Here is a 17,505-nt window from a genome sequence, read left to right on the forward strand (position 1 = left end):
TACAAGGAAGTTTCAGAATATACCCTCCCTGCCCTCAAAATAGCCAAAATAAAAAGCTCTGGATGAATACTTTGGTCTCTAGGGAAATCCAGACATCCAAAAGGGAGCATTTCTTCAAACTATCAGACAAAGGGGTTTTCACCACATCCTGACATTGGCACGTAACCTCTGGGCCATGTAGGAGGTAAGCAGTATTAACTACTACCCGAGCACAGTCTGGTCTAAAACACCTGGTTTGAAGAATTCAGGTATATTGACATTGTCACTGCTGCTTACTTTTCAAAGGACAAATAACCCATCAAAACTATTCATACATTCCACCATCTGATGTTCATGAATCTACGAGAGCTCAGGTGCAAGACTGGTTATATTTTTGGGGAAAAAAAAGCAAAAAGAATATTGTCTTGGCTTTAGGAGACCTAAAAATTAATTACTAAAGCTTAAGAGAAACTCCTGGATAATAATGGGTTCAGAGCAAATTAACAGATTGGGGGTGGGGAGACTAGCAAAAATTGCATGTGAATGCCCAAAAGAGAAAAGAAACACTTGATTAAATTTGTTCCATCAGGAAACCTCCCCAGAGACAGTGAAATAAAATTTTCAACAGTGCTGTTGGCTTGGCAGGAGCAAGGAGAGGGCTCCTGGGCTTCCCTTTGGGAAAGTCCGGGACCCAAACTGCCCAAGCATCCTGAGCAGGACCAGCTCATCTGAAGGCAGTTTCTGACACATGCAGATGCAGCTAAGAAAAAGCCTGGCTAAGTCACATTCGGCCCTCCAGGCTGAGATCGCAGGAGTCAAAACAATACTTTGAGTTCCGGACAGCAACTGGGAACAAATGGGAGACTGAGAAGAGGAAGAGTGTCATGGAATATAAAAGAAAAACGTCTGACAGATTGCCAGGCCGAGTGTCTTTTAACATGAAATGTTCAGTATTTCTCAGCTACTGGGGCCAGACGTTTATAAAGTGGATATTACCAGACTTCTCTATCTGTAGTGGTGCCTTTATACACCCAGAGACATAAACCCGGGGAACGGTCCAGGTTCGTGATTCTTTCCAGCTGCTGGTGCCCCATGCTGAAAGGGAGCTGTGCCCTGAGTCAGACTTTCCACCGAGGGAACTTTCAGCATCCCATGTCATCTAGGGCTCTTCACAACCCCCTACCCAGGTGAAGGCGGTCTCCACTGTACACAAACGGCCGTGGACCCTCAGACCTACCTCCGCGGGGTGCAGTCGTCATGTGGGGGGATGATGACCACCTTCACGGTGACGGATGTTCTCAGGAGATCGATCATCTGCTCGTGGCTCAGCGTGGCCACCGCCACCTTGCAGATCTCCACCAGCCGGCTGCCCTGCCTCAGCCCCGCCTGCCAGGCATAGCCGTAGGGCTCCACGTCTGCCACGATGCCCTCGTAGTTGACGTGGAAGCCAAGCTGTCCCAGCCCGTTCCTCCGCAGGGTCATCTCCACCGACTCACAGCCTTTTGACACAAACTAGACAAAGAAAGAAAGAGATCACAATTTAATGAATGCAAAGGGGTACTGAGTGGTATACACGGTGCTGGGGAAACACGGCAAGCAGGGTTACTTCTGAATACCCTAACACCAGCTGAAGAGCAGTCTGGTTATTTCCCTTCACTAATCTCCATTCATTAGGCCCCAAAGAACAGACTTGTTGCACCCAAAGAACTCGGCGGCTTCTCTGCGGTTATAAGGAAACCTCTATCGGAGATCTGCGGGGATCTACAGCAAGGAAAATGCATATTCTGCAACTCACTTCACCCTTAAAACATTCAAAGCAGCAGAAACTCAATCCAACCATTCTTTTCAACAACTACAGCTGACTGGCTGGGCTGCCTCGTCAGTCACCAAGGCAGTGGGATCAGGTCACGTGCGAGTGAGTTTCCCACAAAAACACACAGTGAACGTGCCTTCTCCCACTTGTTCTGTGACTTTCCCTTCTGAAAAATGACAGGTGGCCAGTGTGACATGAACTCAGTGTTCCTTCACGTCATTAAGGGAGTTTTCAGAGGCGCTCATCAAACAGGATGAGCGTCTATAACTTGGCTCTGGTCTGTACTGAAAGCTTTACGAAAGGGACAGGCAGGCGGTTAGTGGAAGGAAAACACTGACCTGAAGCCTTTTGACAATCTCTTTGATATCCTCGTTGTTAGCGAAACTCTCCACCGAAACACACTCGCCTCGCTCGTAGAAGATTTTGAGGCTGGTGTCAGTCGAAGTCCACCCTATCACATCTCGGCAGGAACAGTTGAAAACCACGCTCTTTGTTTCCTGTTCGATGAGGACGATGAACTCGTTGGAGACGCCCAGGAGGCAGTCCATTTCCATGGCCCTGTTGTAATCTTTGGCCCGGACGGCCCACACAATGGCCCCCGTGCTGCTGAGCTCAGCTCCCGGGTATGGCTTAGACTTTTCCTTCTTCTTGGAGGCCAGGGAGATGAACGGGAACTTGCCGGATGGGTCAATAGGGGTGTTGGTGACATTCTTTTCTGCCAGATCTTTCAGGTACTCCTGGCGGGTCCGGGTGGCCATGGCCCGGAACTTCTCTGACTTATGGGCAGCGTTTTCTGCGTTAATCACTTTGGCCAAAAGGAAGTCCCTGAACACATTTGACTTAGGGAAGGTGACCCCTTTGGGGATGGGAGGTCCAAAGGAAGGCACATCTCTGGACCTGGTGACGGCCACACTAAGAGACAAAGCAAAGATCAGAGAAAGAGGTGTGTCAATACTTCTCCGACTCACAGCATGAGAATAAAATACATTTTCTTAAAGACAAAGATGTCCCTCAGAATGAAAATAACTGTCACTGTCCCAGAAGAAATAGGACATACTTCTGCTTAATATGAGCACACTTTCTCATTCAGTCGTATTTAGGATTTACAGAACATAAAGGTTTTCCCAGGTCAAAACCCCCTCAATTTTTTTTTCATTAATTGATAGTAAACCAACCATAACTCCATGAAAACAAGATTGACTGTAATATTCTTCATAGAACATAACATTTTAAATACCTAGTGATTAATTTCCAAGGTGGGGGGGTTGTTACTCTGACCATACAACCCTTCAGAACAAGCATAGATTCTATAAGCAATCAGATTAAAAAACATAATGTTAAAATGAAAATTGAAATTTGAGTAAATAACAGAAAGAGATTATGATTTCTACTGTAATAGCAACAGTGCTTTAAAATCACATTTTTAAACTGAGATATTATTCTTTGGTCCAAATTGTCAACTTTTGGTATTTGGTTCTGACAATTTATTTGTGAGGAAAACACGTTCCTTTTTCCACCCCTTTAAGCAAGATTGATTTAAGAAAGCCTATTCCAGGCATTTCTTCTGCATTTATATTGCTAAAACTGGGCCTAAGGAAAGGACCATACAAGCATCTGTGAGAACCTATTTTTTTTTTAACATTTTTTTATTGAGTTATAGTCATTTTTACAATGTTGTGTCAAATTCCAGTGTTGAGCACAATTTTTCAGTTATACATGAACACACATATATTCACTGTCACATTTTTTTCACTGTGAGCTACCACAAGATCTTGTATATATTTCCCTGTGCTACACAGTATAATCTTGTTTATCTATTCTACATATGCCTGTCAGTATCTACAAATTTTGAACTCCCAGTCTGTCCCTTCCCATTCCCCCTCCCCACTGGCAACCACAAGTTTGTATTCTATGTCTGAGAGTCTGTTTCTGTTCTGTATTTATGTTCTTTTTTTTTTTTTTTTTTTTTTTTAAGATTCCACATATGAGCGATCTCATATGGTATTTTTCTTTCTCTTTCTGGCTTACTTCACTTAGAATGATGTTCTCCAGGGACATCCATGTTGCTGCAAATGAGAATCTATTATTTTTAATCTCAAAAGGAAAAAGATTAAGTTTTTCCTAAAATAACAATAACAACAGAAGTGAAATGCAAATGGGGAGGTTGTATGTTTTATATCATGTTCTAAGATCTCATTCCTTAACCTCAGCAAAGTTGGAGATGGCTGGAAAAGATGACTCTAATAGATCAAACATCCCCCTTTTTCAAATTATCTAATTATTTAAAAGTGAGTCAATCCTGAAACTGTACTAAGTATTAGCAGGGCAGTATAGTATCTGTTTCTCCTGAGTTGCCAGGATGGAAAAAACATAACTAGAAAGTGTGCATCCTTCAAATTAAACTGAAGAGCTCTGCTGCATTACCATTATTTGCAGGGGAGGTAATTAGGTTTATTTATTTAATTTTTTTTTTCATTCGGAGGTACTGGGGATTGAACCTAGGACCTCGTGCATGCTAGGCATGCTCTCTACCACTTAAGCTGTAACATCCCCCTCTCTGCTGCATTATTTTTTTTCCCTATATTTCAAGGGTTTGCTTAACGATATTCCACTTTGCTTTTCAAAAAATGATTGTTTCTTGTGAAAATAGAATAAGTAAAAATCAGCAACCTCAGGATAAAAATTATGTATTTTGTCAGAAGATGCTACAAGCTGGTTTATTTTTGTGAAAATGCCTTTTCACAAATTTATCTGAAAAAAAAAGTTTATGACAAAGAAAAGATGCAAAGCAACACTCCGTTTTCTAACTGGAGATGAGAATTCACAGAAACTTCCATATGCATGATAGCCTAATTACATCAGTATTAGAAACGCAATTTTTCTTGTCTAATGTGAACTGTCTGGCTTGAATGCTGACAGCTGTATAATTTCAATTTGATCATGTTATTTTTTTTTTCAAGTCAAGCAGATGATGCTCAAATCCAGATTTGCTAGCTTTTCTAAGAGGAATCCCACAAGGATCCAGAAATATTTAATATTTTTCATTTTTAAATTGGCAATTTCTTCCCTTGCTAATTTCACTTCAAATCACTTGTTCTTAAGAAACAGCTGTGATCTGACTTTAAATAAGGAGAGGAAAATGCTTAGCAGGAGGTGTCAATACGAGCACCATCCATCCACTTGCCCCTTAAACTCACTGGTTTTCTACAGATCTGTCTATTAACGAATAGAACTTTAGGCAAACATATACTGAAAACCCACCAATAATTAGAAGCCTCTAGAATGAACTACGAGGGGAAAAAACTGAATCCTGAACATCTAATTATCAGTGATTCATTGTGGTAGGAAGGTAAATGATATAGACACTAAAATCAGCTTTGCATCATTAGAAATAGAATCCTTACAGAAGGCGATGAGGAAGATGATACCCTAGGAATGCTCTTTTCAAATAAAGGGTTTTGTTTTGGGTAAATTTAACTTTCAAGGTTTTCTACAAGGTTAAAAGCTCATTAATTTAGCTGCCACCAATTCTGAACTCTCGATAATAAGGACTGTTTTAAGCTAAGTAGAAAGAATATTTTCGCCTTCAAAGAATTTCAGTGTGCTATATATAGATACTTAAGATGTATTAATTATAAATGATTCTTGTTATTTTTAACAGCAGATTCCAAAGGGACACACGTTCGCCTTGTATGCAATACTGTATCTTTTTAGAAGTAATACAATCTTTAAAATTATAGCCATGTCTCATTTACTCAGCATTGTCAAGGACTAGGATGTTCTACTCAAGAGGATTATCTAGATGACAGACAGACAGACAGACGGACGGACAGAAGATCAGAGGCTGAAACAATTATGGAAAGTTAGCACTGGAAGGGAACTTGGAGAAGTCAGGGTTCCTCAATCTCTGCCAATAAAATCTTCAGTTTCGTCTTAAAGTTCAACTTGATTTTGCATTCTACTGAAGAGTATGTGTATTCATTTTAACATAAATCTGTTCTGTCCCCCACATCTTGGAGTACAACTGAGGACCAGGAAGGTGTTCTGTTTCACTCTGTGGTTTGACACATCCTTGAATCTCCATTTGAACAGCTGGTACAGGACAAATCCTTCATTTCTCCAGGAAACAGATTCACAGAAGTAAAATGATTTGCCCAGAGCTTGTTAGAGAGGGCGCCAGGACTGGAGCCTGAGCTTCTGGACGGCCAACAGTGTGCTCTGGGACACCACCACACTCACCCCTTGAGGGGATGTTTTAAGCCCTCCCACTCTTGAGGTGCTTGTGAAAAGGACCATCCTCAAGAGTCACAAGGCCGAAGGGATCACCATTAGGCTGTTTCTAGTGGGTGGGGCCTTGCGACACTTGCTGACATCAAGGATGCTGGATGAAGTAGCAAGCTGATAGATGGGAATGTTCCATTTTCAAGTTGACACTTGGGGATGTTCCAGAGACATCTGAACAGAGGTCTCAATGAAAAAGAGTGAGAAGAATAAGACACTTGAACTTCTGAGGCACCATGGAAATAGCAATAAACAACAGAATTCAAAAGGAAGAGGGCTTAGCATCAAAACAATAGAGAAAAGTGTTCCCTTAAAGCTTTGATGAGAATGCCAGCTTAGGGAGCTTTCCAAGAAAGCAGACCTTGGCAAAGGACAGGACAGATGAGTGGCAGAGCAAATGCATGCCCATCGCTCCCTCCCCAGGGGCTCTCCACATCTAACAGCCCGCATTCATCAACACTCACTGAGCACCCACTTCATGCTAGGAGCTGCCCTGATGTGGGGGACCAAGGATGAGCTGTCACATCTCAGCCCTCCAGAAGCTCACAGCCTGGTGGGGACTACATCCAGTGGCATGAGTGCTCTCCCGGGGAGGTACAGCATGCAACTGGAAACACTTAGGAAAGGCACTTTACCCAGTCCTGGGAGGTCAGGGGATCCCTCCCAGGGAAGAGAAGGAGTTCATCAATGAAGGAGGGGCAGGGAAATGTCTGAAAAGAGACATTCCTGCCCGGAGAGCATCATGTGCAGAGAGGAGGGGCTGTAAGGAGCTCCCCATAGCTCGGCTGGAGTGAGGTAGGGCTGGGGGGAGGATCAGCGGTGCCAGTGAATGCTGAGAGACAAGAAAGCCAGACCTGAAGGACCCCATGCACTAGGCTGTGCCAAGGAGTCTCAACTCTTCCCTACATGGTTTTAAGCACAAAATGTGACATATTCAGATGTTTGCCTCAGGAAGGTCAGCTACACTGATTGGACAAGAGGGATGGTGATTAATTATGCCTTGGAATAGACTTCCTGAAAGACATTTCCACCACTTGACCCACTTTGATTTTTTTTTTTCTTCCTGGTTGAAGCCTGAATGTTTTTTTTTATGCAAGAGAAGAAAAGAAGATGGGCATGGACATCTAATGTGCACACACGCACACACCATCCTCCTTGCTACACCAGGTACTTGACTTTCGGGATTTTAAGTAGATGTCAAGCAACCTTCCACTGCACAGAAGGTGAAATCTAAGATCCGGGGGGTTTAACAATCTGATCTGATTCCAAGTGCTTTTTGTACTGCCTCACAGGAACTCCTTTCAACGCTGATTACATTTTAACCACTGAACATGGGAATATTTCTGAGAGGAGTAACATATACAGCTACCTTCCTAAACATAGTTACTGACCACAGTTTAACACTCGTTTTGAAGATGGGTTGTTACTGTAACCACTTATTACTATACTAGTTTGAAAATTAACAATTCTTCAATTTCATCAAATAGTGAGTCAAAAGTTCTCAGTTTCAGTTGTTTAAGATGTCCTAAGTTTTTTTAAAATCCAGTCTGAACTGTATCCAAATAAGGCCCATTCATTACAATTAATTTAATCTTGGTTTTTTTTTTTTTTTTTTTTTTTTTTCCCAGTTGTTGTTGTTATTTCCCCTCCACTTCCCTCACTTCTTTCATTTCCGGCAACTTACTTGCTGAAGAAACTGGGCTGTTTGTCACACAGAGCTGTCCAGAGTCTGAATTTTGCATACAAAATTGCGTACATGTTTGAATACAAACATGTTCTTTATATTTCTTGCAAACTGGCTTCTCTAGAGATTTGATCAGATTCATATTCAATTTTGGGGAGAGGGGATAAGACCAATTCATACATAGGGGTGTATTCTTCCATTATGAGACACACATTTGTCTCTTTCTATGATTAGTTGCTTTAAAAAAAACTGGCAGAAATTTTCACACTGTGTTTTCACAAAGTGAGGCCCTCAGGGGTGAGTGAAGTATGTCTTGTTGCCAAATGACCCCGGACTGCTATGCTTATTGAATTTGTACCTTGAACATGAATAGTGTTCCTGCATCTCCCTTATCGGTAACCACTTATTGATGCTTTCAGTACATCCTTGCCACTAAACGGCTCATCCTTTGGATTTGTTGCCTCTAATTTATTCTATCAACTGGAACCAGATAATTAAGCTCTTTGTAACGATACAAATAGAATAAGAGAGACCAGAGGGCTCTCTTATCAGGTGCGGGCATAACCGTTAGTACGCAGATTTAGTGATTAATTTCTGAGTTCCTGGCTATGCCTTCTACTATCCAAGGTTAACTGGTTACTGGAATTAGTTTGAGTTGGTTTTTCCTGTATAAGCTTTCCAGTCCCTAGGGAGACATAACACACATTACATCAGAGCCTCACTTTCATATCCACTATAGGATTGTTTTTCTTTATTCCTCTGTTGTATCCCAGAACCTAGAGTAGTGCCCACCAGCACATTCTAACGGCTATAAAAGAATGGTGAAAAATAAATGGATAACAATAAGCTCTAAATTTGTATTTCTGTATAAAAATTACCTTGCACGGTGACAATGGTAAATTTTCCTACAACTCTATTTACACAGTGTTATCTGATGGGCTAGCATTCCAAGGCCCTCCACTGTCCAGTAATCTTTCCAACAGCATAGCTTCCTTACTGCCCTTTCCATCGTCTTTCCTATGTCTATGTGTCCATCTATACTGCTGGCCATCCCTAGACTCTAAGAATTTTTTTCTTTTTCCATTGACTTCCACCATTCATGCTCCAAAACACACATGAAATCCCATTTTCTCAGTTAAATGTTCCTTATAACTGCAGCCTGCCTTGACCCCTCAATTCTCTACACAGTTACAACCGGATGCTCCTTTGAGGAAATAACTTCCCTCAGTGTGGCCACCAAGGAGATGTCAGTAAATAAATGTGAGAGTTCACAGTAGAGAAAGATGGGAACGACAGATTTTAAATGATGAAAAGCATTTGAATTATTCTAACTACATCACTGAGAGATAAAGTTAAATTAGCTTTAAAGAAAATTAGTGTAAATCAATGCATGCCTGAGTTTTACCTGTGATGAAAGACGTAAATAGATAGATAGATAGATAGATAGATAGACAGATAGATAGATAGATTGATTCACATCCCTAGTTGTTTGGGGAGGGGCTGGGGTATGAGAAAATCTCACACTATGAAAATTCTTTGAAGACCCAGATTTTATCTTAAAACTGATACAAATTTTCCAGGCTACTTCCTAACAGGTTGAGCTCATGAAAATAAACCTCTTCACATCACTTCCTCCCTCCAAGCATTAAAAACTACAAGAGTGGTGTGCCCTATTTATTCTGGGCTTTCAAATATCTCCTGGTATCACCACGTACCCCGAGAAACATGCCTACCTCAGCCTGAGAAGGACTGAGAAAAACTGAGGTACCTAAAGTTCACAACAGGAAAAGAGCGCACCTCCGCGCCGAAGCTCGCAGAGCACTGGGTCTGCGCGCCTGGCAGCTGGGAAATTCCAGGCTGGACCCTGTGTTGTGAGCGGGGGCGCTCAGCGTCCTCCTGCAAAGGCTCCCAGCATCACGCAGTGGGCTTCAGAAGATCGACTCTCCAGGGTAAGAGATTAAAAGTGAGAGAGAGAATGTGCAAAAATCATGGTTTTCAGGCTGGGGAGGAGGGTTTGAAAGAATAAAATAGGAATCACCTCCTCATCCAGCCAAGCATGGAAGGAGGCTCAGACACCTGTCCTCCTTACCTGCCGACTGAGACCTGCACTGGCCAAACATGGCCGTTGAGGATTCAGAAGTGTGGCCAGTATGACCAAGGAGTATCAAATTATGTTGAATTTTAAAAACGGACACTCGACTCAGTTATTCAAAAGCCTCTTAAAAGTATGCTTGGAATAAGCTGGGTATTATGAATTTACTTTTTCAACGAATTTTCTGAAATCTAAATACAGACTATTCCCAGTGAAAAGTGAGCACCCTCACTGAAATGAGCTCTAAGTCAAAAGTGCACTCCAGATTTCAAAGTTTTAGTCCAAAAATAAAATACCTCAAGAATCTTTTAATGAGTTACATTTTGAAATATTTCAGGTAAATAAAATATGACCTGAAATTGACCCCATAGGCTCAGAAACATATTGTTCAAGTTAATTTTACCTATTTCCTGTTACTTTTAAAAAATATGGCTACTAGAAAATAGACAATAAGTGGCTAGTATCATATTTCTATTGGATAGCACTTTACTTAGACAAAGGCTTTTAAAGAAGAAACTCTCTTTAAAAGAAACTGCATAGCTGTTCACTCCCCAGACTTCCTAGGGACCATTCAAAAGGGATTCAGCTTTCTATCTGCAAAGTAGTATGAAGTCCTCTGTATGAATCCGGGACACAGCATGTTTCAATGGCTTGGGGTATTTCCTAAATGCAAACAGTTATCCATCTCAGTTATAGTCAAAAGTTCTGCCCTTGTTCTTTCCTCTACACCAAACCAAACCAGCTTTCAGAGACCTTGTTCCTGATAAGAGGCTTCAGAACTAGGGTTCTTTTGTTTAAGTTTCTACCCCTTGAGTCTAGAAAACTATGGAGCTCTTGGATCTTAGGTTTTCACACTGGCTTGGCACTGGAGAAGTTCTGGAATAGCTTGCTTGTCAGCAGCAAGGGCAGCAAAGCCCCGATTCCTGTGGCATGTGAGTGAGGCAGCATGGCCGAGTGGGTAGGAGACTGGGCTCTGGAATCAGACTGGTGCATTCAAATCTGAGCTCTGCCCAGGACCAGCTGACCTCTGCCTGGGACCAGCTGACCTCAGGCAAGTTACCTATTCCCATGTATTTATGTTTCCTCATCTGAAAATGGGATTAAATAGTACCTACCTCATAGGTTTTAAAAATTAAATGAGGTCACATATATAAAGTACCTAGACCAGAGCTGGGCTTTTAATTAAGAGCTCATCACAGGTAGTTACGGCGGAACGGGCAGGGATACCAACAGTCAGCAGTAGCCCAAAGTCACCTTGACTTGTTTTGTTCCCCGAACTTGTTTGCTCTGCTCCTATAATTAACCTGCATGACACCTAGGATTAGACAGTTGTAGATCTCACCATAAACCAATTATCAGTCTGCACTGGCCACTTCCTGCGTAGGTGGCTATTTTAATTCAAAAGCAAATATCCAAAATTAACAAAGCCTAATCTTCCAGATTTTAGGGGATGATAAAATTTCACATTTTGAAAGACAAGATTCCTATTAGAACATCTTACTAATGCTAGAACATCCTTATACGTCTTTTTGGCACTATACCCCCTCTTCAACACCAACCTCTCTAGGATTCTTGCAAAGGCCTCTGCAGGTAGATGCTTGAATTCTGATACCCATGAGACTAGGTCAACGAAGGACATTAAAACAATTCCACCAAATGCTTAACAAAGCATAGAAATGGCCCTAAGATTGCAGTCAGAAACTTCAGAGTGAATCAAGTCAGTCCCAAGCAAGGGTCTGGGCTTTCTGAATAATAATAATAATTAAAAAAAATTAAATTTCTCTTCCCTACTTATTATGATCATTCTTCTCTGCCTCTGCCATGCCAAAAGCAAAATATAATTAGCAGAATGAGTAATTAGCTGGTGACCAGATGGCACGGATGAAGGACACCACCTAAGGGGGAGGTGCAAATGGAAACGGCAGGTGTCTAACCAACATGTCTGGGGACTGTCAATGCCATCAGGTTACATCATCGTGCGAACTTGGCCAACCGCATGCACAGTTTAAGGGCAGAAATAAACAGGAAAAGACTTTCCACTGCCACTTCAGAAAGCAGAGCTGGGGGGGTCTTCTGTGTGACCACCAGCCAAAGCCCATCAAGCCACTGCTGGAACCAGTACCTGTAGCAGACACTGTCAGCGCAGGGGTTGTGAACCCTGACAATGACGAAGACGTGCTGGAAGTGGGATCGGATGTTCTTCGGGCTGAATGGCTGTGCTCCGGGCTCTTGGAAAACAATCGTTACGATATCGTTTCCAATGTGCCGCTTCCGTAGGAGCTAAAAGAAAACACAAGCAAATGACATAAATGACAAAGCTCTGCTTTTTCCTCCCCAGTTTCCTCCTGTGACTGTACTTAAAACGCTATTTTAATCAGTACATATTAGCGGAGGTAACCCACACAGTTATTGTCAATATTTTAGCCTGTCTTATTCCCTCCAGGGAAGAATATGGAAATCAATATTCTGAAATTTGCATAAAATACACAGTCCATTCAAACAGATCTTAACCAATATCTAGCATATTTATGCCAAGTGCCAGCATCTCCAAATCCTCAGTTTCCATAACAACAGTTTTGTTTCATTTTCACATAAGAAAGAAACTTGCCATAGGGAAGATTTTTTTAGAGGTGAGAATGGTTGAAGTAATTATAATGCAATTTATGTTCCAATTTAATTTGCTTCATTTAAAGAAATGCGGCTAAGGTGTTTTTCTGATAATATTTTTTTGTGGCACAAGCTGGGAATGCAGAAATTAGTAATACACCAAAATGTAACAGTTTTAAAGCAGGTTAAGTTTCAGGTTTAAATAGCTTCTTTAATTAGCGGAAGCTGCTTAAGACCACCTTCTGTTTCACATTAAATGGAGGTTTGGAAAGGTGGCTTTCTAATTTAGGTGCTCCAAATCATCCTAGACCAGTGCCTTTCCAGGAAAGGGGTTATTTAGATCGTTTAATTTAATCACGTGAAGAAAAACTGAACAAAACTTGTATGACTCATTTATTACATGCAGGCTCTTACCAGGAGGAAAACAACTAAACATGACATTTATATAAACTATCCATTCGACATGAGCTTGTACTTATGAACCTTTTAAAAAAAAATTCTCCAGTGACTTTAACTTAACACAAATTACAAACTAGTAAAATCAGTGATTTAGTATTGGCTGCCAGCTGGGAGAAACAATAGCCTTTTAGATTAGGGTTGAGATTTGGGAGTAAGAATGTTCAGGAAATGTACTTTTAACCTTAGGAATTTTAGAGCATCCCAAATTATCTTCTAATGAAGCTGTTTTCTTCATTTCTAAACATGATCAGATGTTACATAAATAAAGGCTGCTCTGTACTGACTGCTACACAGAATATACCCATTATCAATGATTACTAACCTACTCAGGACCTTAAACATATCAAACCCAAATACAATCTGTCTATGTATATGTCATTCCTGCGTAGACGGTGTCATTGTCTTTTTGATGCAATGTAATTCTTCCTTCAAAGTATGGCTTGGCATGTAATGCTAATGTCTTCCTAAAGGACTCAGACAGAAATAAATCCATCTATCCATCTCACATTACATATAATGAAAAACAGTATTTATAAACAAATTCCTGCCAAAAGATGTTAAAAGATACGCCGTTCTGTTTTTTTTTTTCCCCAAGCAGAAAGTAATCTAGGTAGAAGAAACAAATTCTTTCGCTAGAATTACAATTTCTTAATATGTAGCAGTACCAACTGCTCCTTCAGTCTGATTTAGGACCATAATATTTTGCCTTGACTGGACTTCCAAATTAAAGGATTTAGATAGCTGTCCACCTAAATGCCAACTCACTCTGCTAAGCACTTCAATTAATTTAGTTGGAAATAAACAATTAACTGAATCTTATGACTAAATTTTTTACCCCCACACCCTCACATGTTACCTTTCTGTGCCAAGTAATTAGGAAGAATAAGCCTTTATCTTCCCTTTAAAGATCATTTCTTAGTGTTCTTACATTCTCTCCACTGCCTGGTCAGAATAAGTTTAGTATAGTTTTCTTAGCATGATGTTTTCCTCCCAGAGAAATCCAGAATTTGGAATCTGCATAAAACAAACTGTCGGCAAAGTCTAGGTGAAGGAATTTATCATAAAAGAGGTTTACAGCAGGCTTAGAGCTGACTCATTGCTTTGCTCTCTGCTATTGGTTACTTTGGCAATCATTAAGAGGCAGAATCTGTCGCTGAGATTTTGTGATGTAATTAAACCTAAAGTGATGGCGTGTTAGGTTAGATCTGTGTTTTGTGAAATTCTGTAAAAGGGACGTGATTCATTCTGCAGCTGGCCTGTGCTCTGTTAGTACAACAATTGACAGTAACAAAACTTTTGTCCATTTTAAGGTCAGAAGTAATACTGGACTGCCCGTGTTTATAACAGCTATTGAATGGAGAGTCTGTTAGTTCTCTGCTTTTTTTTTTTTTTCAACTTCAGTTTGGTATCATTGTTTTGAAATACTTTTCAAAAACTAACTACCACATACTCTCTAAAACAATACTCAGTTTCCATTTTGCTCTGCAACAACCTGTCCACTTTCAGTTGTCACATTTTACCATCTCACTGACTACATTTTAGTAACAGGCATTGTGCTTACAGGTCTTTTTAGAAGAAAGTCTGTATGAGGTACAGAAATGCACTTGTTATTTATGTGGTCTCCTGAAGAACTCATTAAGGAAAAACATTTTGCTGAGATTCCCATTGACATTTATTTTGATTTGTCTCCAAATGAGTGTAGGAAACCTCCTTTGAAATCTGAAACGAAATGTCAGTACTTCCCTGCTTTGTACACTGGCCTCTTGAGATGAAACTTCACCCACTCATATGCGTTCTCTGCAACCCTGCAGAGTCATCGAATCACCGTGATTTCAACTTGTTCTCATCAGATTTCAGGAAAACCTCAGTCCTTGTGGGCGAAAAGCAAATGAGTAATTCACGAAGCCATCCAGCTGGCTGTTAACCTAGAATTTGTGTCTCTTCATTTGTTTTCAGCTCATCTGCTACTCCTTACTTCCACCAAGTACAAAGCATCCTGCTGCTGTGACAGGTGCAACATTAAACTCTGCTTTCAGATTTTACAAACTTGCCACTTAGGCTTCTGGGGGAAAGGAAACAAGGGAGAAAAACACAAATAACACACGGCTCTCTTACCTGCTGCTTGTTGTTAGGTGTGTACGGCAGCATGGTAGAAACATGGAACATGATCTCATAGTCTTTGTAGGTTGTGTACAGAGAATGGGTTCCAGTGGAGTCAGCTACAGTAAGGGGGGGAAGAAAAGACAGAGAGAGAGATTACTGTAAGAATAGGAAAATAAGTTAATTTAAGAGATGAACTATCTCAGAATATCTCAAAAAAAAAAAAAAAAAAAAAAAAAGAGTATCTCAAAAAGAGGAGGGTGGGGCAGCAGAGGGAGGGGTGGTTTAGGATGAAAAGATCCCAGACAAGAACTAGTTTAGGAGTTCTTGCCTATTTTTGGTACCCGATCCTCTTTGGCATTCTAGTGAAGCCTATGGATTCCTCAGAATATTTGTAAACGCATAAGATAAAATACTTAAGATTTCAAAAGAAACTAATGGTATTGAAAAATACTGCTATCAAAATAATTTTAAAATCGTATAATAGCATAAGATTTAGCAGTTGGCCTACTAACGACTGTAGTTTTGAAGTCCTGATGTGACTAGGCTGCCTCTTGAGGTATCTCCAACAACAAACAACATGACATGAAAACACCCGTGCCCTCTATTGGCACTAAAATCACAGGCAGAGCTAATACCACTGCGGTTTGTTGCCTACAAGCCTGACTGAAGGACAGTTAAACTTCAATGAGGGGTCAGTGAAAATAAATGTAAAATTATTTCCCATCCAAGGTCACAGAAATTCTGCTCACAGACATCAAGTTCCGAACATCCATCCCAACACTTCTGACTCAAGCAGGAGAACCTCTGTGTCCTAAACAGATGACAATTTAACAAGATGTTAACACTGATTAACAAAGGTATTATAGCAAAGCCCAACAAGTGCAGGCTGTGTGTGTTCTGCTCTCACCTTCCTTCAGGAAAAAAGTAACCTCAACCATCTAAATCATTCATAAATCATAAACACCTGGAAACCAAAAGCATTATTAACTGTCCGATTGAAGGGGAGTATCTTTATACTTGAAGGATCCGGACTTAACAGGCGGCAAAATGAACAGAAGTGCATTCATTCTGGGTGACCTCAATCCAACAACCATACTGTTAAGGAGCAAACACAATACTGCATTTTAGAGACGGATGGAACAAGACAAAGCCTGGCATGTACTGAAAAGCAGTAGTAGTTCTCAAACTTGAATGTCCATGGAGTCGCTAGGGAGCTGTAGAAAGACAGGTTTCCATCCCCCGCCCCCAGAAACACACTGTTCTGTAGGTGTGAGATGGAGCAGAGGGATCTATTTTAATAAACACCCCCAGGGGACTCTAATGCAGTAGCTCCCTGCCCTCAGGTGCAGCTCCGAGAATAGACCATGATGGTGGTTCTTGGAGCCTTAAGATGAACTAGAGCCCTGAGTTTCAACCTTGAGCTTCTTGGAGGATGATAACTCTGAAGAGGGCATAAAACGCAAAGGGTTTTAAAAACAAACTAAATGTAGAATGAAGCAAAGACTACTCTTCAAAAATTGCAAAAATATGTACCAACACATAACCAACCCCAAGAAAAATATCATCTAAATGTTAATGACTACTACCACAAAAAGACTACAAATTAAAATTACTACAGTAAGTGACCTACGTAAGACAGGTCGTGAGTATGAAGGAGGTATCTGTGGTTAAGGACCCGTGCTATAAATATGTCGAGACCTGATTCGTACATTTTATCACTTTAAAGTCAATGTGTCAGCTTTGAGGCGGACTTACATGTGTTTCAAGTCAACTTTAAGCAAAATCAATGAACTAGAAAAAAAGATGATCATCCAGTGTTCATTTACTGCATTTTGCTTTATGTGTCTAATTCTAAAAGCATTACTGTCAGGAAGGAAAAGTGAAGTAAGCCAACGCTGAAGAGAACTTGTTTTCTACTTCTCGTCCTTTCTCTCCTCCACAAGCCTCACTTTATACAATGCTGCGTGACCAGTCTTCTTCTGGGGGCCTTTAGAAACCCCAGCTTTGCCAATACTTTTTAACAGTTTGGAAACGGTTTCAAAAGTTTTAGAGATGAAACTAGGGCCAAAACAATCCTTTTTTTTTTTTCCCCTGAGAAGAAAGGAATTTCCAAATTCTGAAATCACTGTGTACATAACAGAATTGCTAAACGTTACCAGAAAGAATGGAAAATGAATGCCTGTTATATTCTCTAAGGAATAAAGCCGCTAATGTTATTATTGTATGTTTAGTGACCTTGAAACCCTGAAACCATGAAAGATTTAACAGAATAAAAATCAGGAAGATGACCATTGGGAAAAAAACGACAAAAATTCTTTTTTCTCTGGTTGACGAGAATATATATTGAGTAATTTCTAAAGGGAAAATATGCATATAGAAGAGTAATGTAAAGAAGATAATGCTCCTTCATGTATGTTAAAAATAGTTAAAAAATAAAAAAAAAAGTTAAAAAATAAACTCAGGCATCTTATAGGTCATCTTGATAAT

The 17,505-nt window shown here is 40.5% G+C and overlaps 1 protein-coding gene across 8 annotated transcripts in view; it reads right to left on the reverse strand.

The window, feature by feature from the left end:
• Nucleotides 1–17,505, reverse strand: part of SIPA1L1 (signal induced proliferation associated 1 like 1) — a 340,274-nt gene that overhangs the window by 73,723 nt on the left and 249,046 nt on the right. For all 8 annotated transcript variants that reach the window (XM_074365310.1, XM_074365312.1, XM_074365314.1 and 5 more), the window contains 4 exons: nt 15,031–15,134; nt 11,972–12,129; nt 2,131–2,704; nt 1,217–1,491 (listed from right to left, as the gene is read on the reverse strand). In XM_074365310.1, the coding sequence (XP_074221411.1) occupies nt 1,217–1,491; nt 2,131–2,704; nt 11,972–12,129; nt 15,031–15,134 (1,111 nt within the window). The remainder of the gene's footprint in view (nt 1–1,216; nt 1,492–2,130; nt 2,705–11,971; nt 12,130–15,030; nt 15,135–17,505) is intronic.

This window comes from Camelus bactrianus, chromosome 6, assembly GCF_048773025.1.
Source record: "Camelus bactrianus isolate YW-2024 breed Bactrian camel chromosome 6, ASM4877302v1, whole genome shotgun sequence".
Taxonomy (NCBI): Eukaryota; Metazoa; Chordata; class Mammalia; order Artiodactyla; family Camelidae; genus Camelus; species Camelus bactrianus.